The sequence below is a fragment of the Candida jiufengensis genome (assembly GCF_024610255.1).
Source record: "Candida jiufengensis strain CBS 10846 chromosome Unknown scaffold4, whole genome shotgun sequence".
Classification (NCBI taxonomy): domain Eukaryota; kingdom Fungi; phylum Ascomycota; class Pichiomycetes; order Serinales; family Debaryomycetaceae; genus Lodderomyces; species Lodderomyces jiufengensis.
In genome coordinates this window covers 1141142-1164314 of record NW_026261559.1, presented here as the reverse complement: position 1 = coordinate 1164314, position 23173 = coordinate 1141142, and the positions used below count along the sequence as shown (strand labels likewise).

The window sequence follows — 23173 nt, the reverse complement described above, 5'->3', positions numbered from 1 at the left end:
CACTAGGTTTTATTATCATGTTTGATTATGCAGATAGATAGGTTTGACAACACTAATAATCGGAAGTCTGACCTAGAATTGCATGTCATAGTCATGTATCTTCAAATGGAATGGGGGTTTCTATCATTTGTGAACTATAGCGCTTACAACTTTAAATGAGTACTAACTTGAAACATCTGTAGGATTTAAAATTTATTTAATTTTAAAATGCATTGAAGTGTTAATTCCGTAAATTTTTGATTGAAAAATGGATCTAGAGAGTTATATCAATTCTACAATTTACTTGCAAATAATCGTAATTACACAAAAAAAATCTCGTAAATTTTATATAGTAGCGAGCAAAAAAAAATAAATTTATGACTGGCTAATTACACCTAAACAGGAATTGTTTGTTAAAACAATATCTTCACATAACCTATGTTGCAAAGCATGATCTTTAGACTTTAAAAACGACAGTTATCTTTTGTTAGCACCTCCAATATATCTTCGATCGACAAACTTGTATGCAAAAACCTATAAATTAAAACCGGTTTTAACCTGTTTTGAGTGCCTCAATACTGTAATTATAATAATTTATTACGATGATTATTATAATAGTGAAATCTTTTTAGTGTAAACCATAAAGTATAATAATTTTTCGTATTTTTCTTCGTTGCGGGGCGACCAAGATAGCTTTACAACGCCAATTTCCACCTCCATGTCGAACTTATGGGAGATCGAGATCAATCAATGAATACATTCACTGCCTTTTAGTCTATAAAAATTGGACTTCAAAAAACCACAAGGAGATACACATCACCTGTTAATCATTTTGTACTAACAGCTGGATAAATATTAAACCTAGTAATCAGGAGATTTGACAAAATTAAAAAATAATTTTCAAATTATAAAAATGACACATACATATTTAAAAAAATCATTGCGAAATTTAAATTGAGCAGATCTAGAGATCTTAAGATCTACGCCAGATCAGTTAAATTATAATTGAAGAAAAGAACATCTATTGATGTACAGAAAAGATCTACAACACGTATGAATAACGAAAATCGAATAATTATTATAAAAACTGTAAATCATTATCGAATATTCACGATAATTTTAAATTTACGAGATTTGATTATTGTTTATTTTTTTTTTTCCAAAGTTAAAAAATAAATATTGGTAAAAAAATTTACTAATTAAAAAAATAAAAACATAAAAAAATAATTTTTTAAAGTTTGCGAGAATATGCAATGCAGAAGGATCACCTCAATTTAATTATAATTAACCACTTAAGTGTCAATCCAATGAGAGACATTTATTGTTTTTGACCTTATCTTAGTGAGTAGGTTATGAATATGTGTTACGAATATTGATGTCAATAATGATTCTTTACTGTGCATAAAAATTTAAGTTCTAAACGGAAAACCTTTTATCCTGTCTAAAACTTTACAATATTATCAAATTCTTTTAAAAAATTATTGTATTAGCAATTCCGAAAATACCAACAACTTGAACAATAAGTTTTTGACCAAAAACGTTTCTTCTTACTAACTACCAGCCCTAATTTGAGTTGATATTTAGCTCTTAAATCATCATAATTCGATGGTTAGAAGATTTAACTAAATGATTGGTGACATCGCAAATCTTTGAAGGTTTAAGTTTTGTGGAACTAATTTTTCAAACACGCCCAAAAGTTGTTGTTCTATTTTATTTGTTTTTATTTGCTTGGTTTATTTACTTTTTCATTCAAATATTTAGCATAAATTGCATGACATGATAAAGGTTACTACAGCTCATCCAAAGCAAAGAGAGAGTTTGTTAATTGGAAACAATTTTCAGAAAAAATAATGCCATATAGGCTTACAAGTAGAATAATATATCCTAGAGAGAAACAAAATCTTAAGATCCGATTTGTAGATTAAGAATTAAAAAATAAAGTTTGTAAAACTTATCAAGTTAAATCGTTTTAAACTTTAGAATCGCGTTAATTTTTATTGGAAGTCTTTGCATTTTCCATCAGTATCATAGTGATACTTGCTTTTTACGCTGACTTCTCTAATTATTTAAGTTACTTTACTTTTAATTGTTATTTTGATCTTTTTGGGACAGATTCTCCACTTCATTCAAATCCAAATTACATATATTAGATTATAGAGCTGGAAAAGAAAGATCGTGCCTCTTCCATATCAGCTGGACCTTCAAGGGATGATGTTGCAATTTGTTGAAGCAAAAATTCACATTTACGGGTAAACTTTTTAGTCTTTGGTACAAAGAGAAGTTCATTAGAAATTAGGTTTACGGATTACGATGCATAGAAAGCATGCAGATATCACAAGGGGAATGGAATGTGAGTTTCTTGGTCAAACGGTATTGTGATTAAGCTCAACATATTTTTCTTGTTTCCTAACATGATTAGATGGTTAGGTGCATTAATTTGTAAATCTTCGAACGTTTCTTAAAATTTTTTTTTTTTTAAGTTTTTGTGTGTGGAAAAGTTTAATTTTTTTTCTTTTCATTAGTGAAAATGAAACCTGGTTATTTCAAATTTAACCAATAAATCTAAAAATCTCCACTTGTGAGTTTCATCAAAAATGGCGATTATCAAAGGGTTTTAGGCTTTAGTAGTCAAAATGGTGATGTAGCTGGTCAATGAATAATAAGGTTTTAAGGTACTTTTAGCTAATTATATTTTTCGAATTAAAATATTTTTACTTGCAAATAAATAAAATAAAAAAAAAATTAAATTACACAAAAAGTCAATGCAATTTTGATTAATTTTTTCACACCAAAATTCTAAAAAATAATTTCAATTTAGTTTGAAAAAACACCAAAAGTAGAATTTATTAATCTCTTTAAAGATTTCTTTGTACATAGGAATTTTGTTCTATTTACATTTAGACTTTGGACTCTATTGTGTAACCCCAAATTCATTTCCTAACCACCGAATGATTGATAATGTGGTGATTTCACTTAATTTTAGAGATTATTCATAGCCAATGGAACATAATTGACGTATGTAACATTCCGAAGTGGAACGATTTATTATATGAACATACACATGTTTCATCTGTTTACCTAAGGAAAGATCTAGTAATTAATGATAAAAAGTAAATATTAGTCAAAAAAAATATTAAAGTTGAAGTTGTATCTTTAATAAGCTATAAATTTTCGAAACTTAATCTGAATCTTAAGTTGAGAAAATTTAAACTTAATTGTATAGAAATGTAAAATTAGATTCTTAGCGACGAATTGTCTCCAAACTCAAATTGCTCTCCTTCTTTTACTAGATGCTATGTTTATCATTTAATTACACTGGTTCTAGTCTCAAATTGGAATGGGAAACTTTTACACATTTGAATTTCAAGTATTGCAAAAATTGGTTATGTAAATTTTAATATTATATACAGTATAATTATATCTTGCATTTAAAACTTTAAAAATAATAATACTTGATAATAATAATATTACACAATATTAAAGTAATATTATTATTTATGTAAAATTATGTTTATTATGTAACTTGATTTATTATTTTTTTAGTTTTGTGTTTACTTTAAAGGTTTTGTGATTTTTGCAGTCAAAATAATTTTAAATTTATTTTTTAACATGAATTTATTTGTATATTTTTAAATTTTATACAACCTCCCCGCCAGCATTCTTATTTTAGTATTTTGATTAAAAGGATTTATAATTAAATATATAATGATCTCAATTTCCCAATTCAAATGAAATATTTTGATTTGATCTCGTTTTATACTTTATTATATTTTAACTTTCTTTGATTCGTTTCTATCAACAACTTTAATTCAAAAAGTTTGTCTATTTCAATTTATTTCACTTATATTGTTAATTACCAAATTCATCACTTTCATTAATTATTCAACAATTTTAAACATTATACCCATAATAAATATCTACACTCATTAATAATAAAACAATAAATATAAAGAAATGAAATTTCAAAATACTTTAATTGCAGGTGTTGCAACTTTAATTGCTACTACTGAAGCTGCTCCACTTTGGTTCACTTATTGGGTTACTGCTCAAACTACTAGTACTAAAATAGCTACTGTTTATTCTGGTTATACAACTGGTTTTTCATATTCAACAGTATATGGTCGTCCTCCACCTGCTGCTACCACAACTTCATCAAGTAGAACTACAACTACTTCCAGTTCATCAAGTAGAGCTACTACCACATCTAGTTCTTCAAGTAGAGCCACTACCACACCTACTTCTACTACACCATCAAGTACCTCAACATTAGTAACTCCTACAACTACTTCAATTTCAACAAGTTCTACTCCAACAACTACATCAACAACATCAACTTCAAGTTCTTCTTCAACCACCTCAATTTCAAGTACCACTTCAACCACCTCAACTTCAAGTACAACAAGCTCAACTTCAAGTACAACAATTCCATCATCAACTTCAATTACATCAACTGCAACTCCAACTTCAACTACATCAACCTTAGCTCCAGTTTCAACCTCACTTCCACCTTCATCAACATTATCGACTTTGACAACTACTTCTTCCATAAATTCAGTTAATGTTCCAACTTCAGATGTTGCTTTTGCAAATGAAATTTTAGGTGAACATAATAGATTAAGAGCTTTACATGGTGTACCGGCTTTAATCTGGAATAATACTTTAGCAACTTATGCTGCTAATTATGCTGCTACTCATTTCGATTGTAATAACGTTCAATTGATTCATTCTGGTGGTCCATATGGTGAAAATTTGGCTGCTGGTTATGTTGGTGGAATTGATCCAACTGATGCTTGGTATAATGAAATTAAAGATTATAACTTCAATCAACCTGGCTATTCCTCTGCTACAGGGCACTTCACACAAGTTGTCTGGAGGTCTACAAGTCGATTGGGCTGCGCAAGGGTCATGTGTGGCAACAACAACCCCTGGCGTCAGTACACCATATGGTCAGTATTCAAAATTTTTAAGTTTTACAAAATAATTTTTTTTTTTTCGCAAAAAAAGCTATTTTGAATCGCTACCTTCACTTTTTAGAACCTAATACTAACTAACATTGTCTAGTGAATATAGTGAGACAAGAGGTAACATTGTTGGAACAGATCCAGCCACTGGTAAAAGCTTCTTTGAAGAAAATGTTTTACCACCTTTAGCTTAAAATTATACGTGAGAAAGGGTGATTTTAGCTTTCTTAGAGAGTGGGAATGTCTTTAGTTCGTGAATAGAAGTCAAACTAGGGTCAGGCTTGTTCATTAACAGCTTATATAGATTGATATACATCTCTAGATTTTGTTGTAAAATTTGGCTGCAAAATTGTTTGTGCAAAAAAATAAAATAGTTACTTTTTACAAAATTGCACGACCTCTCTAACTTTAGATGTACAGTCAAATTTCTTAGTATTAAACTGTATCAGAGTATTGGTCCCAAGTCTTTGTAGTTGATTCAGGGCTCGCTTTTGCCTGAGTTGACCTAAATCGGTAGTACAAGTGATAATGAGAAACATTAATTGAATCTGACTGTAGATCAGCTAATAAAAATAATCTAACAGCTAATATCTAAGTCTAGTAACGAAATTACAAGCTGTTGTACAACAGAGCTGCGCAGAATCATGTGCAACAACCCCTGGCGTCAGTACACCATATGGTCAGTATTCAAAATTTTTAAGTTTTACAAAATAATTTTTTTTTTTTCGCAAAAAAAGCTATTTTGAATCGCTACCTTCACTTTTTAGAACCTAATACTAACTAACATTGTCTAGTGAATATAGTGAGACAAGAGGTAACATTGTTGGAACAGATCCAGCCACTGGTAAAAGCTTCTTTGAAGAAAATGTTTTACCACCTTTAGCTTAAAATTATACGTGAGAAAGGGTGATTTTAGCTCTCTGAGAGAGTGAGATTGTCTTTCGTTCTTGAATAGAAGTCAAACTAGGGTCCCGCTTGTTCATTAGCAACGTATATAGTTTGATATACATCTCTAGATTTTGTTGTAAATTTTGGCTGCAAAATGTAAATAAAAAGATCAATCAATTTTTTTTATTACTTTTGTGTAAATTCTATACATATGTGAAAAATTCATTTCATATAGGATAAATGCATTAGTCTCACTGAAATTGATTTCTGAATCTATGAAATCGCATTACTGTTGAGAAAAATGCTAAATTCGAAAAATATCTACAAGAAGGGAATATAATTTAAAACCATTAAAATTGTATTGTATTCATGTTAAAAAAACTGCAAAAATTTCTTTTCCTATACAAAATTAACTTAGTTTTTTAAGACTGAAGCAAATTGACCTTTTGATGGTTTAGATTTTGATTTTTCAACTTTAGCAGAACCTAATTTTTCATTTGAATAAGCTTTAGCATATGGGTTTAATCTTAATAAAACTTGTTTATTTTTTAATGGATTTTTCTTTAAAACATGAGTTTTCTTTTGAGTTGATTCACCAGCTGGTCTAACAACAGCTTGAACTTCAGCAGAATTAATTAATCTAGTAACATCGGTATTTGAAATAATATTTGATGGTAATGAGTAATTTGATTTGATTGATTTAGTTGATTCTGAACCATAAATTGAATCTAAAGCTTCAATAGCTGATTGAGTCCAAATAATAAATCTACCTAAATGAGCACCTGGAGCTAATTGTAATAAACCTAAATGTTTAACTGATGAAGTTTCAACACCTGGGATATTTCTTAAAGCTTTAACTAAACCTTGATCTTCACCATAAACAACTAATGGACCTCTTCTTTGAGTAAATCTTCTACCTCTTAATTTACCTTTACCAGCTCTCATTTTTTTAGATTTAATAACTTTAACAACATCTTTATGAGCACCTAAAGCTTTTAATACAGCAACAGCATCTTTAGTTTTAGTAACTGATTCAAATTCATTAGCAACAACTAATGGTAATTCTTTAACATTTTCAACTCTGTGACCTCTAGCTAAAACTAATGAAGTAACACCTGAAGCAGCAATAGCTGAAGCAGTAGCATAACGTTTTTCGTTATGGTTAACTTTTACATGCCATCTTCTCCAAGTTTTAGTTGGAGCAAACATACGACCACCTCTACACATATTACCAAAAGCAGCTTGACCTGATCTATGGGTACCACCACCACCAACTCTTGGAATACGAGCAACAGCTCTACCAGTACCCCATGATTCAGCTGAGGTTTGATGACCGGCATTTTCAGCAACAGCATAAGCTTGTCTTTTATTTTTGTTAACTCTAACAAATACTGAATGAACAATATCTGGTCTAACTGGAGCAGCAAAAACAGCTGGTAATGGTAATTGGGTGCTCGATTGTTCACCTTTAACTGAGATGACTGAAATTTGTGGTCTTGATGACATTTTTAATTTGGGTTGTTGTATGAAGAAGTAAAACTAGATGAAAAAAGGGAAAAGAATCTTGGTTATATAAAAAAATTTTTCACTTTGATAATTACACACAAAATAATTTTAATGAGGTAGTAGTGTATTTTACAAAAATTATTATATTGGTTGTACTGCATATATACGTCAGTAGTGAAACAACATATAGTATAATCAATAATCGACTTGTTTAATTCTATACCTTCACAAAGACCGTTGTTCGTACCTCAAACCCCAAAAATCTAGATAAACAAATTGTCTGTTTTAAGAGAGAACAAAAACTACATTGTTAGACATTTTCAAGTTCTAAAAATACCCACTTTATCAATCGTAAACTAGTTTATTATAAGTTTTATTGAATGGAACTATCAAAGAATTAAATGCTAAAAAATTAGTGATGGTTTCTGTATTTCAACAACATGAATTAGATTGAACTTGTTGACCTCTAGGTCTATTTAAATCAACACCACCTCCAGGTCTTCTATTATTTGTAATACCATTTTTTAATCTATTATTATTAGCTTCTATTACTTCATCAACTGGTAAAGCTCTACCAATTTTATCAAATACTTCAATTATACCATCACCATTTTTTGCTGAACATTCAGATTGTATAATTTTAAAACCTTCATTTTTTAATTCATTTACATAATCATCAATTTCTTGTTGATTTATTTCTCTTGAATCATTTAAATCTGATTTATTACCAACTAATGCAATAATTATACCTTCTGGTGCTTGTTTTTTTAATTCTTTTATCCAATCTTGAGCTTTTTTAAAAGAATTTATATTAGTTATATCATAAACACATAATGCAGCATTTGCATTTCTATAATACATTGGAGCTAAAGATTTATAACGTTCTTGTCCTGCTGTATCCCAAATTTCAAATTTTATTGTAGTTTGAGTTTCAGGTATTGTTATTGATTGAGTTAAAAATGCTGCTCCAATTGTTGATTCTCTTAAATCATCAAATGTATTTTTAACAAATCTATGAACTATTGATGATTTACCAACTGCACTTTCTCCTAAAAGAACTAATTTAAATTGTGCAAATCTTTGTGGTTGTGATTCTTCTGATTGTGTTGCCATTTTGGAAAAAAAAAAGTCTAGATTATATATGGAAAATAATAAGGTATTATAGTTTTTGATGAGACAAATTCAATCAAAATGTTTTATTTTTGTTGTTGATAAATTTGTAAATTAAATGTGTAGATTATATTAATATAAGATGTTGGAATCTTCTTAAAGAAGCTGAGTTGGCTCTGTAATCTATTTGTTCCTTTTTTTTTGATTGTGTCGCATTATCTATTTTCTAAGCACTATATGCAGGTATCAATAAAGATTGATAAGATAGAGTAATAATTATACATTGATCAATTAATATCGATATTAACAGGATAATAAAATCTGTAACTTTTGTTATTTAACTGAGAGACTTGTAATTAGAACTTAAGTAATTGTTCTGATTACTTGTAGCAATATTGAAAACACTAAAAGAGAATAGAATATAACGATAAGTGTTATTAAGTATTCGGTATTACTGTATAATGGTTACTTACAGTAGAACTTTTAAAATTTAAAATAATTTAATCATGAAAAAGTAAATGTAATAGAAAAGATTATGCGTTGATCATAAATATTTAAAAATATATTCATTAGGTTTGATTTAGAAATTGGTATAGCTTATAAATTTATAATTTTTTGTACGTTATTAAAGACAAATTTAAGTTTGAAAATGAACTAAAATTTTAATATATTGAAACTTACTATTAGTAATACATGAACTGATATAACTAAATAATTTGAAGTGAAAGAAGAAAATACAACAGAAAGTAATTGATATATCTCTGTTAAATTGTTAAGTCAAAAATTAAAATATCAAATCACAATGATATTGTGTATATCTATTTTCGATATTATTACTATATTTTGTGTCGTGTCATTTTATCTGATTAAAAGACTTCATGTCTTATTTACTTTTATCTGGAGTTTTTGAAATTATTGTTTCTAATTAGTTTAGTTAACAATTACCTCATCTTAAATTATATATATCAATTATATCTACATCAACACTGTTACTTATAATAGAGTGTCACCAACAGTAGTATTGACTCAACATTAAAAATATATATCGGGGATTGGTCAATATAATAGATATAATAATGGAGTTATATTATGTATAATAGATATAATGTAGATTTATTTCCACTCCGCTTTAATAAGTCCGAAACTGACATAAAAATCAAACGGTTAATATTATTATTTTATTTTATTTTATTCTTCTTTTGTTCAAAGTAAAATAATGTTTCTTAATCTAATAATTTGATCTAGAATATATATTATAAAGTAAAAACTAATGATAATAATTATTTGATCTTTCATCATTAGCAATTAGAATGATGATTATGATATTTAATTTTATAAACCATCTTTAAATTAATATTATTATTTGATTTCTTTCTATTCAATTTTATTATTGAATGGTTTTTATTTTTTTCTTTCTTTTTTTCTTTCTCATTATTTTCATTCTTTGACATAATATTAAATAAATAAATAAAACCGTTTAAATAAAACAGAATGAATTATTTCAATTGATTTTGATTATTTTATTTTATATACAATAAATAAATAAATCTAATAATTAATATTATTATATATTATATTACTCTATTAATTGATGATATTACTAAATAACTCACCAATTTATTCGTATATTATTGAATAAAATTGAACTCTTTAATAAAATCTTCTTCTTCTTAACTAATAATGAAACATAATCAGAGAAAACAAATTAATAAAACAAAAAAAATAATAATAATAATTTTAATATAGAAAATAAATAAATAAATAAAGCATATACGAAATTTATAACAGAATTAGTTTTTATATTTTATATTAATATTAATATTATATTTAAAAGATCAATCCAACTAAATTAATAGATTATAATTTATTGAAATCTATTATTAATATTAATATTATTACTTTTACTATTACTATTACTATCATCTATCATACTATTACTACAATTAATTAATTTAATTATCATCATCAACATCATTATCATCATAACATTATTAAAATTTATTTACAACCAAACTTTCATTAAATCATATCAACTCAATCAAATTTTTACAACCACAAAATTTTAATTTACTAATGAAATAATGAATACTGCTACAATTAGTGACAATCAAAGAATATTTATTGAATCTTTAGTTAAAAGAATTGAATCATTATTACCTTTTAGAACTGGTCATAGTTTTCAAGAAATTGAAATTGATCCACAATTTATATTAACTAAAAAAATATTATTAAATGAATATTGTAAAAATTCAGAATCAATTACTTATATTATAACATCATTTACTTCATTATTACTTACAATAAATAATGAATCTCAAAATATAAAAGTAAAATATAGAGATGAAAAATCAAGATCTTCAACTTTATTAACTTGTAAATTATTAGTTGATATTTTAAAATCAAATTGGAATAGGAAAACAAATGTTATTGATGAAAAAAATTTTATGAATAATTGTTCAAAATTTTATTATTATGATGCTCCTATATCATTAGATAAAACTATAATAATTGATGTATTAAATTTTTATATAAATTTATTATCTTCAGGAATTGTTAAAAGAGTTTTATCATTAATTAGAAATGAACAATCAATTTCTATTGGTGTAAAAGATGAATCAGAGGTCCTAAAAGATGATCAACAACCAGTAACAGAAGAAGAAAGTATACTATCTACAATTTCAGAAATTGATTCTTATATTGAATTAATTTTAAGATATATTGCAACTGCAAATCCTGATGATTATTATGATTATATCTCAGCCAAAATTTTTTCTTTTTCAAATAATAATCAAACTATACCATTACCAACTATACAAAAATATTGTCCATTAATTAAATATATTTTTTTCACTAAAAGAAATCTAATAAATTTTACAAATGAAACTTTAAAAGCTATTCCTTTCATAAAATCAAATACATGGAAACAAGTTTATTTATTCTTTTTCGCAAGTACATTAAAAGATCAATTTTTTTCAAGAACTCCAGATTATGAAATTTTAATAGATCCAAGAGATTCAAATCATTCAAATTCTTTAAAACAATTATTTGATGCAGCATTAAATATATTTGAAGAAAATTATAATCAAAGTTTATGTGCACCATTTATATTGACATGGTATCTTGTATTATGTATTGATGATTTTACTGAAATAAATGCTTTAAAACCAGTAAATAAATTAAAATTAGCTTTTAACAAGAGATTAAAATATTTATCAACAATACTAAAAGAATCTTCAAATGGTACAAACTTAGAAAGTTTTGACTCATTAATAAATATTTTCCATTTGGGTACAAGATTAGATGCATATGGTTATAAACATCATCCTATTTTAGTTTTCAGTTTGCGACATATTGATGAAGTTTATATCAAACTTAAAAAATATAATGAATTACATCGTGAAAAACTATTAGTTGATGAAGATTTACAATCAAAATATGAATATGTTATGGTAAATTTTTATATTGCAGCTATTATACTACGACCTGAAAAATACTCGAAAATTATCATTGATAATTATCATCATGGTAATACTGACATAAAAATAACCAAAATATTTGTTAAAACCATACGGGGATTATCCGAAATTGAAACGGCAAAAAATATATTTTATCAATTCATAGTAACCACTAAAGAAATTTTTAAAGTCATATTATTTGGAGCTTTGAATATATTACTTCATTATGATACTCATATTAATCCACCAAAAATCAATGATGCATCAAACGCTTCAATTCATTCAGAAGCTGCAAGTATCGATGAACTTGAATTAAGAGCCAATCAAGCAACGAATATGTTTATGGAAGCTAACAATTCAGGTTTAGATCATTATGCAAATGAAATTGACAAATCAAAAGATGAAAAATTGTTTTTTTTACCAAAATCTTCAGCTGCATCTATTGCTTCATCATCAAATTCTTATTTTTATAGAATAGCATACGATGCAGAAGAATTATTAGCTGATATTTTCATGATTTTTGTAGCTGCACCAGAATTATATTTTAATGATATGAAATTAATGAATGATGATAATTTAAAAACTGTACCATATCCAGAATTACTCAATTCTATAATTGAGTTTTGTCATAAATGTGTTATCCCATTAAGACAAGCTTTTAAAATTAAACCAATAAATCAGGAAAATTCAAGATTATTCGATGCTAGTAAAATGTTATCAATGCAAATAGTTGCTCCAAATTCAAAAATTGAAACTGATTATACGGATTTATCTGCATTTGCCAATTTCAACATTTGTAATTGTATTATTCAATCATTATGTGAAACGTGTTTGGGATTGCCATTAATTGATCCAAAATTCAAGTCTAGTTTTTTGTTCCTTAACGATTTTTTACATTTAAGAGATAATTATAGTCAAATTTTAATGTCTAATCCCATCTTAATTGATTCAAAATCTCGTGAATTATATGAGAGTTGTGGAGCTGTGATTCAAGCTGTTGAGAAAGTTTTATTACTTTCATCTTGTACTCATGATATTCAATTCTATAATTATGCAAAACAAGGTATACTGTGGTATATCAATGAAATAAAAAACAATAATGCGTTATACCCTGTTGGAGAAGTTGAAGACACTTTATTAGATACTTTTGAATTAATGAATCAAGATGAAGGAGTATTCACAGGATTCGTTTCATTACAAAAGAGACATCGTAAAATTTTAAGAGAAGCAAAACCAACCAAATCATTATATTCAGTATGGCTTATAATATTAGCAAGATGGAAAAGAATACTACGAGAAAATGAAAAAATTAATGAAAATAATGCAATTTTCAGACATTTTACTGGTTTTTTAGTTTCAACGTCTGGATGTTTTATATCAGCTACAAAAAATTTTGAACAAGATGATTACTTCAAAAAAAGTGGTACTTATATTTCAGAATTTTTTGACAAATGTATTGATTTATTAAACTCACAAGATTTGGTTGTTAGAGTTATAATTAAAGACACTTTATCTAATGAATCTCATTCTGATGTATATCATATGATTGCAACAAAATTAATGACTAGAGCCACTGATTATCTAGATTTGGAAGTACAAACTGAAGAAAATATTGTGTTTTTAGAACAAGCAATGATTATTATGACAGCAATGATTAATGTTGGAAATGATGGTGCATTATTATTATCTTCTTTATTACCTCATATTTGTCAATTTTTTATTAAGTTTATAAATAAAGTTGAAGATGTTGTTTACAAGTTGCGATTAAAATTAAGATTTTGTAAATTAGCTGCAACTTTAGAACTGGATAAAACCAGTGCAGGGTTAAATGGTGCTTATAAATTGAGAAATTATTATAGTAAAGCATTGTTAGAATGGTTAGAATTAGCTGTTATTTTAGATCATATCACACCGGAAGAAGAAATTTCAAGAGGTAAAACTTCAGAAGTGGTATATCTAAAATTAGATTTAGCAGTTCAATGTTCAAAAGCAATACGTTTACAATTGGAGAATTTATTACTTGAAGTTCCAGAAGGTATTAAAGATGAAGAAGTCAAAAAATATAAAGATTTATCATTTGGTAATTTTTTTTCAATTTTTTATAAAATTATACAAAGATATACTAATATGCCATCAACATGGAGAAGTAAACATAAACTACAACAAGTCACAGATAATGTATTAGCTTCAATTACAAATTTATTACAATATGATTCTGAAATTGGAATTCAATATTTATTACCAATGGGATATCATGAAAATAGAAAAATAAGAGGAATATTTTTAAATGTATTTGCAAGTATGTTGACATCACAAACTATAAGAAAAAGAGAAGAAGAATTTCCGGATGTATTAATTAATTCAGTAGTCGAAGAAACTGAAATTTTTAGTTCAATTGCAGATTGTGCATCATCTTTAGAACATAATTTATTAGCATCTTCATTATTTGGAATTTTTTCATACACAAATAAATTGGATAAATTATTTCATGTCTTGTTGACGGATGAAATTACAAATTTATCACGTTCAACGGATCTATTTAGGAGAAATTCAACTCTCACAAGATTACTTTTCAACTTTACTCAAGATCATGGATTAGATTATTTACATAAAATACTTTTACCAGTAATTCAAGAAATTTTGGACTCAAACATTCAATTTGAAGTTGAAAAAAGAGAATCTCCAGAGGATTCAGATTTATTCATAAGATTCTTCGGTAAATTAGTTGATGTAATTGTTCTGTCATTTGATGATCTTCCATGTTCATTTAAATTTGTATGTGGTCAGATATTTCTGGCAGTTTCCATAAAATTTGAAGATTCAGCTTTAATTGCAGTTGGTTCATTTATATTTTTAAGATTTTTATGTCCAGCATTAATTAGTCCAGAGCAATTTTTCAAAGTTCCAGTTGAAAGTGTAAAAACTAAAAGATCTCTAATGCAATTGGTTAAAGTTTTACAAAATATGGCAAATGGTACTATTAGCTCAATTAAATGGCCAGGACTTGCACTGAGAATTGATATTTTAAATGATTTGAATTTGAAAATTATAGATTTTTTAACAAAAGTTTCAACAAGTAAAGGAACAACTTACCCATTCCAAAAGGGTGAAATTGAAAAACCAATTGCAGAATTAAGATACTTGCATAAATTCATTTACGTTTATTTCACACAAATAAGGTTAAATTTTTTACTTGGTAAATCTGCTTTCACTATTGGTTCTTTACATGAAAGAGTTGTTAAATTCAAAGCATTTGATAAAATGGTTCAAAATTTAGGACAACCAAAACCAAGTGTTAAATTACAATTAAATTCAACTTTAAAAATATTTGATTCAAACAACACCAACGAAGAAGATGTTAAGTTTAATGATTTTATGACAAAAATGTCCTTAAGGTATGCTGATACACCACAAGATGCAATAAATGTAATTCATAGTTCAATTTTCAGAGATGCAACTCCTGTAATTGTTATAAATCTTAAAAAAATGAAACTGAGACCAGATGATGCTAAATATTTAATTTATAAATTATTTGAAACAGCATCACAAGTATGGGATAACAATTATTATTTAGTTTATGATTTTTCGGAATTTTATTTTTATGCAAACGAGGGACCTCCTGAATACACTCATATATTATCGAATTATTCACCAAAACAATTTTTTCAAAATTGTAAAAGAGTTTATTATTTTAATATTCCAAGAACTGAATATGTTGCCATTATTACTTCAATGAAAAGTTTAAGAAAAAAAGGAGCCCAATTTAATACTGAAATTTTTATTCATTCATCAGTTGATCCAGAAAATATTGTTAGTAATCTCTGTTTAGATCCTGAAACAGTTTCAATAAGTAGAGATTCAAAAGTAACTTATAAGTCAGTTTCATTATATGAACCAACATCTCAAAAATTTGTTCCAGTAAATTTAAAAATTGGTAGAAAATTTTTAACCATATGTTTTCAAGAACGTGTTAAATTTAAAAGTGAATTATCACAAACTGAAAGTTTCACCCCTGTTGAAGTTTATAGATTATCTGAGTTTAACAAATGTGAAGCTTCAAATTATACTGGAAATGATGATGAATTTACAATTTATTTTACTTATAATGGTCAAATTACTTTTAGATCTTGTGATAGATTAGAAATTTTAAGGTTCTTATATTTCACAACTTCAAGATTACCAAGAAATGTTTCTTATATAGACACTGAAAAGGATTATAAAGGTGAAGTTCATTCAATGCATTGGTTTGGCAGATTATATAATATTGTTTTCCAAGGTTTATTGAGTACAGATAATGAAGTAAAATCATCAGCTGCAGTATTATTTGGTTCAATGTCATCATATTTTGAAATAGATTTTGGAATTTCAGAAGAACATGCCAAAACATTACCATTCCCAACTGATGCAACAAATATGGTTGTTTCAGTATCAAAACATTTATCAAAAAGTTTTCCTGAAATGACTTATAGATTTTTTAAAGCATATTTTGATAATTTTGAAAAAATGGAACAAGAAAGTAGATTATGTTCAATACTTTATATATCACCATGGATAAATAATATTTATGATGATGTATATTCACAAATTGGTATAAATGGACCTGATAGAGTTGCTGATTTAATTCGTCAATTTTGTAGAATATCAGTATTAAATAAAGATCAAATTTCATTTATAAATGATTATATTTGGAGAAAATTATTTTTAGAATCTAGGTTAGTTTCTGCATTAGTTGATGAAGTTGTTGCATTTGCAATTGATAAAAAAAATGAAGGTCCAGAATGGTCATTTATTATTTCAGTTATAACTTCATCAGTTGAAGTTTGTGGTGAAGTTATATCAAGATTAATGACAATTATTAAACATACACTTACAACAGATTCACCAATTGCATCACAATCAAAATTATTTGAAATTACAGTACTAATAAAAATTTGTTCTTCATTATTTTTTAATTCATATATTTTAGCAAAATTATATTTAGCAGATATAATATTTTTTGTTACTTTATTTATTGATGATCCTCATTTAGAAGTTGGATCAGATTTAAGAAATATGATAATTAGTGCAGTTCAATCATTTTTACATAAACCAAATTTAACTGATCATCAACAAGAAGTTATAAATAATACAATTGAATATTTTAGTAGTTTAAGAGCTAAAATGTTGTTTGGAATGACAAGAGATTTAAAATCTACATTAGATATTGGTCAATCTTTTAATAGAATCACAAATTTTGAAGTTTTATGTGATTATTTAAATGAATTTATTCAAGTTGTTAGTACATCAGATGATAAAACTCATTGGAAAGCAAGATGGTCATCAAATGCAATTGATGTTGCATTTAATAATTATTCATTATTTCAAAATAGAGCTATTGTTGTTGTTGGTATATTATCCAAAACAGGTGTTACTGATTCAATTGCATGTAGAACTATTAAATTAGTTGCCCATGGAGAATTACAAAGTATTGATACTGTTATATGTATTTCAACAGCAGTTGCAAGAATGGTTGATGGATTACCAGATTCTTCAATGTTACCACCAATAATCATATGGCCACAATTATGTTTTTCATTATTAAATCAATCAATACTTTATCCATCAGCATTACAAAATATTATAGCAACAATTATAAAATTAATGGATTCAGGATCTGATTATATTATAAAAGCTTATTCACAAAGAGAACAATTAGAACCAAATTTATCAGAATATGAACAAAAACATGGAATTCAAATAACTGAAGAAAATTTTGGTGTTCATATTTTTTTCATTGTTACACAAGGTTTAAAATTTTCACAATTTAGACATTTAGCAATTTCAAGTATTAAGAAGTATTTCAAGAAGAGATATGAAATGAGACATATTAGACCAGTTCATGGATCAACTATATCAAATAATGCATATGCATATTTAGTATTTATATTTTTATGTGTTGATTTAAAAGAATTTGAAGAATATATTACTCAAGACCTAAAAATGGAATGTGAATATTATCAAATTGATAAAAATTTAAGAATTCCTAAATTTTTAATGGAATTTATATTAAAAGATAATGAAGCATCGAAATTAGTTTTAATTCATCTTGGTTCATTTTTCAGTGATGCTAGAGGTGTTGATGTAAACTTCAAGAGTAAATTTATTTCATTGTACCAATTAATTTTAGAACATAATAAAAAAGCAGCATTATTAATTTATCATATTATACAGCCAGCATTAAATCAAGATTTAATGAGTACAGTATCATTAGATTTTATTGAAAAAATTTCAAATATTATATTAACAATATCACAAACTGAAAATTATTCACCTGAAAATTATATAAATGAAATTGAACAAATATTAATTGATAATAAAATTTTATTAGTTAAAAGATTAAGAGAATTATATCCAGTTGAATATACTTTAGATGAAGATGGAAGATTCCGACCAACATTTGATATTGATATAAAAGCAATACAAATAATGCTTTATAGAGCTGCTTGTACTCATATTGAAGGTTATAAATTAGAATCATAAGAATTTATAGCCAAACGATTAATGTATTAAAGGATATATATTTTATATCTACTTTTTATTACGCATACTTTCTTCAAATTCTCGTTTAAATAATCTAAATAATAACATAGTAGCTCTTGAATCCTCAATTGGATCATGTTCTCCAACTTGTATATCAATTCCTAAAAAATGTTCACTCAATTTTTTTAGACTAGGATTCCTCCCACCTGTAATTTTCTTGAATGTGGGAAAATTACAAGTATCTCTAATCATGGAAAAGGGATGATCTAAAAATAATTTATTTAAATCATTATTTAAAGCATGACCAATTAATATCTTTCCGGTAATTAAATCATTAGTTAATTGTTGAGCTTTTTCAAAACTTAGAGCATTTTTAAGATGCCATGGTTGAATTCCAGATACCCAAGTTCTAAAATCTGTAATTTTTTCTTTTGGTTGTACATATTCATCCAATAATACGTGACCATAATAATTAATAATTGTTACTCTAGCTAATGCTGAATTTTCACCTTCTGGACCAACACCAACAAATTCACAATCCATTGCTATATATTTACCTGGTTGTTTTCTTTTATCTTTTTGTGATTTATGTAGTAATTGAGGTTGATTGGGAATTTCTGATTTTAAAATGTTTTTATTACCTTCTTTTGTCCATAGTATATATTCCATTGGACTAACTAGGTTTTGTTTGTTGACTGGGTTTATATGTAGTGATTGTTCATGTTTATTATTATTTTTACGTATTGATAATGTTTTCAGCCGTATTTTATTACCATTATTATGTTGTGGTTTATCTATCTTGTTGAATTTTTTATTCGGTTTCAATTGGTTGCTTGTCTCATCTTGAGTCCTTATTTTTGTATTTAGTCTTTTCCAATTTTGAGATAAATTTGTCATTTAATGAATGCCCAAAACAAAATGGTTGTAATATTAAATACTCAAATATTTCACAAATGTTTTAATATGGAACAATATTTTTCAAAGATAACACATTTTGCATAATATTTAGGAAAGAGTTAAAACATACCGAAGAAAATAAATAATTTAAATTATATTAAAACACAAATACCTAGAAATAAATACTTTTTACTTTTTTTAAATAGCACCACTTGAAAGTTTATAAACTTGTAATACCCATTGTAATTTATTAATAATTTCTGAACATTCAGCTTCTGATTCAGCAACTAAATAAAATTTCTTTAATTGTAAATCTTTTAACTTTAATTGTTCATTATTATTATTTACATCATTATTAATTTGATCAGATTGTTGTTTTTGAACTATAATTCTAAAATGATTTGGAGTTTTGGAATATTGTTTCAGTTTTAAAATTTGAGTTATATGAAATGAATAAGTCTTGGTGTTTGCAGTCTTGTTAATGTGATGATTTAAATTATGATGTTGAAAATGAGATTGATGAGCTGCTATTGATGAATCATTCCCAATGTTTTTCAGTAATACATCATCCAAAGGTGTTATATGAATATAATCACCATCTATAATAAACATTTTTTCAGTAAATGTTTTAATTTTCATTTTCTTCATTTTACTATTACTCTTTAGGATATTCCATTTAAAATAAATTGAGTTTATATTTGTTGGTAATTGTGGATTATTCCCCAGTATAATATCTTCTAAATATTTATTTGATGTAATTGCTTCCTTTATAGATTTTGTTGAGTTGACAGATTCTCTTCTAAGTTGTTCAGGGGTGATTAATGGCATTTGATTATCTGATACTGTCAATTTTTGTAATTTGTTTGACAAATGACCTTGATTTGGAGTGATATATGGTAATGTGAAATCCGCAGGAGTTATATTTGTTGCGCTTGTTGTTGCCCCAATCATTTGTTTATCTTCTTCAGATTCAAGAACTAAATTAAATTTAGCTTCTGATGGAACTAATTCCAAAATTTTCAGATGTAAATTTTCACAAATTTCAACATCTTTCACGAATCTACTTTTGTCAGTTTTTTCATCAACTACTTTAAATCTATATTTTGTAGTTATTAAACCCTTTTGCATACAAAATTCTTTTAATACTTGTCCCATTGTATAAGTTGCAGGTACTTTAAAATTTACTTTATCTGGTATACCACTATTATCATATTCATAAACTCCTATTAATAATTCAATTTGTGGTATACCTTCCAATGCTTGAATATGATTAATACTGTTTTTCTTTCTCTCATAAGCACTAAGATTTTGTTTAAATTCAATTGGTAATGGTGATTTCTTCTCATAGGAATCAATTTCTTTAACATCATTAACTCGACATAACGCTAATTCCTTTGGATTATTATAAGATGCTAAAATTCTATTTCGATCTAGTATACCAAAACTTCCATAGTTTTCACCATCTTCATCAACTAATTCTAATCTCCAATAATTTGGATTCAAATAAGAATAATCATTTGATTTGCTAAATTCTGGTAGTTTCATTAGGTTTAGCAAAATAAACCCAATGCAATCAACAACTGTAACAGTATTAGTTACACTTATGTTCTCCAAAGTTGGTGTTGTTTTAGGTGGTAAAAAAATATTTAATAATGAAACACGTGACGAATTATCACTAGTTAGACCATCAACAAATAGATAATAATTTAAAGGGTTAACATTAGTTGACTTATATTTTGAATGAATTATTGTACTTAAATTTGATTTTGGTGGTGATTGTAATTTTGGTTCTACTTTATTAAATATTAAAGATGGCTGTTCCAGCATTGTTAAATTACCAAAGGATTCATGATTCATTAATCTATATTTCACAAAATCTTGATTATCCAAAAAATGTGGATCAAAATTTTCAGGAATTGTATGATTACTTATAGTATCACTTCTTTTCTTTTTTCTCATGTCCCTTGATTCATAATCCAGTAAAACATTTACATCTTTATCAATAACTTTCCCCAATTCACTTGTATAAGAATTTGATTGTAATGAAGAATCTAATATTGTATCATTATCTAAATCTGTGAACTCTGAATCATTTGAATATTCTTCATCAAAATCATCATCATCTTCATCGAATTCGTCATCTTCTTCTGTATCTGTTTCTTCATTATTATTATCATGTATATGGTGTTCATTAATGCTTTGTTTGTCTTTAATTTCCACTTCTTTATTCAATTCTTGATTCTTCTGTATTTTTACAACTTTACCATTTTTATCAATTGGCACTCCAAAATCACTATCAATAGTTAAAACATCAGAATTATCATGAATTTCATTATTAGTTGGATCATTTTCAGTACTATAATCATCAGTAGATTCTTCTCTTGATTCATCAATTGTGTTTACATTATATCTTGAATTAAAATTATCATCATTACTTATATCCGAATCTGAACTATTATATTGTTTTCCTGATTTAAATAGTCTTACAATTGGTATTTTTGACATAGTTTTGGGTTTAGATTTCTTTTGATTTTTATTATTTAGTGGATTCCTTAGTATAAAAGTGGTTTTCTTTTTGTTTGAATTATTTTTATTTAAAGATTCTAAAGTCGATGAAGGATTAATTTGATTTGTTGTACTATTACTTGATAATGATCCTGTAGTATTATAATTCGTATTTGAGTCTAAATCAAATATACTTGAAAAATTTGTAGTAGATTTGGATGTAATATTATCATTATTTTTATTATTGTCATTAATATTGTCATTATTGTTTAAGTTATTAGATTCATTAGTTTTCAATTGAGTTCCATCAATAGTTGTAACACTTTTTTTTCTTATATCATTATCATCAGTATTACTGTTGGGAGGGTGATGATGATTATGATGATGATGACCTCTTGATCTATTATTTATGAGATTTTTACGATGGCGATGGTGATGGCTGTGGTGATTATGATTATTATGATTATCATTTATTGAATTTTTAATATGATGGGATAAATCAAAAGTTATTGGTGGTGAATTTTGTATTATTAAATTGGTAATATTTCCAGTATTTCCTTTACCATCATTAATTTTATTACTTTGATTATTAATAAGATTTAAATCATTATTTAAAATTATTCTTTTAAAATATTCTGAATCTTCTCCTAATATTAAATAAGAAGTTCTTAAATGATATAATAATTGAGATTGTTCTAAAGGAAAAGCCATAAAATTATTATATTGATGGATTGTATATTTTTGTAATTCATTAAATTGTATTATTAAGATTGATGCTTTGTTCAGCAAATTAATATGATAATCTTGTTAGACTTGGTTCAAATAGTCTATTTTAATGAAGTTATATTGAAGTGTTGTAAATTTATTGTGTATTGATTATCTAAATAATAATTCTCTGTTATAGAAAAACAATTAAGGGGAAAGAAATACTGTAAATTATTATCATGAGTAGTTAAATACAATTTATAAGTTATTTAATATTCTTATAGTCTTTTCTAATTGGAATATAGAAACAAATGAAAAGAATGGGACTAAATAGATCATACTCTTTAATTATTTGAAAATTTTTTAATATATCTTTACTTCTTTAACTTGATATTGTTAGTTAATAATATATTAACTTGTTAATTTTTAATAGCAAACTTATATACATATACTCAATTTATTATCGAAAAAAAAAAGTAACAAATTTCAACATTTATTTTATTATCAATTTTGTATTGATTTAATTTAGATAACTATTAACTTCTATCTTATTCAATTGATTAAAAGTTTATCAAAATATATTGGATTTTACTCGATATTTGTTAACATAATAATACTATCAATACTGCTGCTACTACTAATAATAGT

At 26.0% G+C, this 23173-nt stretch overlaps 6 protein-coding genes across 6 annotated transcripts; 2 read left to right on the top strand and 4 right to left on the bottom strand. All coding sequences in view use genetic code 12, as the record gives it.

The window, feature by feature from the left end:
* Positions 1–3933: 3933 nt before the first annotated feature.
* RBE1 (sterol-binding protein) lies at positions 3934–5134 on the top strand (the record flags this gene model as incomplete). Its single annotated transcript, XM_051762903.1, has 2 exons — positions 3934–4886; positions 5041–5134. The coding sequence occupies 2 exons, from the start codon at positions 3934–3936 to the stop codon at positions 5132–5134; spliced, it is 1047 nt and encodes a 348-aa protein (XP_051620936.1).
* A 1108-nt stretch (positions 5135–6242) lies between these two features.
* Positions 6243–7334, bottom strand: RPL4B (60S ribosomal protein uL4; the record flags this gene model as incomplete). Its single annotated transcript, XM_051762902.1, has 1 exon — positions 6243–7334. One exon carries the CDS (start codon positions 7332–7334, stop codon positions 6243–6245), a length of 1092 nt encoding a protein of 363 aa, XP_051620935.1.
* A 432-nt stretch (positions 7335–7766) lies between these two features.
* YPT52 (Rab family GTPase) lies at positions 7767–8447 on the bottom strand (the record flags this gene model as incomplete). Its single annotated transcript, XM_051762901.1, has 1 exon — positions 7767–8447. One exon carries the CDS (start codon positions 8445–8447, stop codon positions 7767–7769), a length of 681 nt encoding a protein of 226 aa, XP_051620934.1.
* A 2078-nt stretch (positions 8448–10525) lies between these two features.
* IRA2 (Ras GTPase activating protein) lies at positions 10526–18418 on the top strand (the record flags this gene model as incomplete). Its single annotated transcript, XM_051762900.1, has 1 exon — positions 10526–18418. One exon carries the CDS (start codon positions 10526–10528, stop codon positions 18416–18418), a length of 7893 nt encoding a protein of 2630 aa, XP_051620933.1.
* Positions 18419–18466: 48 nt separating this feature from the next.
* On the bottom strand, positions 18467–19315 carry KGF54_002421 (putative 3'-5' exonuclease; the record flags this gene model as incomplete). The annotated part of the gene is made up of 1 exon (XM_051762899.1): positions 18467–19315. The coding sequence occupies one exon, from the start codon at positions 19313–19315 to the stop codon at positions 18467–18469; it is 849 nt and encodes a 282-aa protein (XP_051620932.1).
* A 198-nt stretch (positions 19316–19513) lies between these two features.
* KGF54_002420 (uncharacterized protein) lies at positions 19514–22531 on the bottom strand (the record flags this gene model as incomplete). Its single annotated transcript, XM_051762898.1, has 1 exon — positions 19514–22531. The coding sequence occupies one exon, from the start codon at positions 22529–22531 to the stop codon at positions 19514–19516; it is 3018 nt and encodes a 1005-aa protein (XP_051620931.1).
* Positions 22532–23173: the final 642 nt, after the last annotated feature.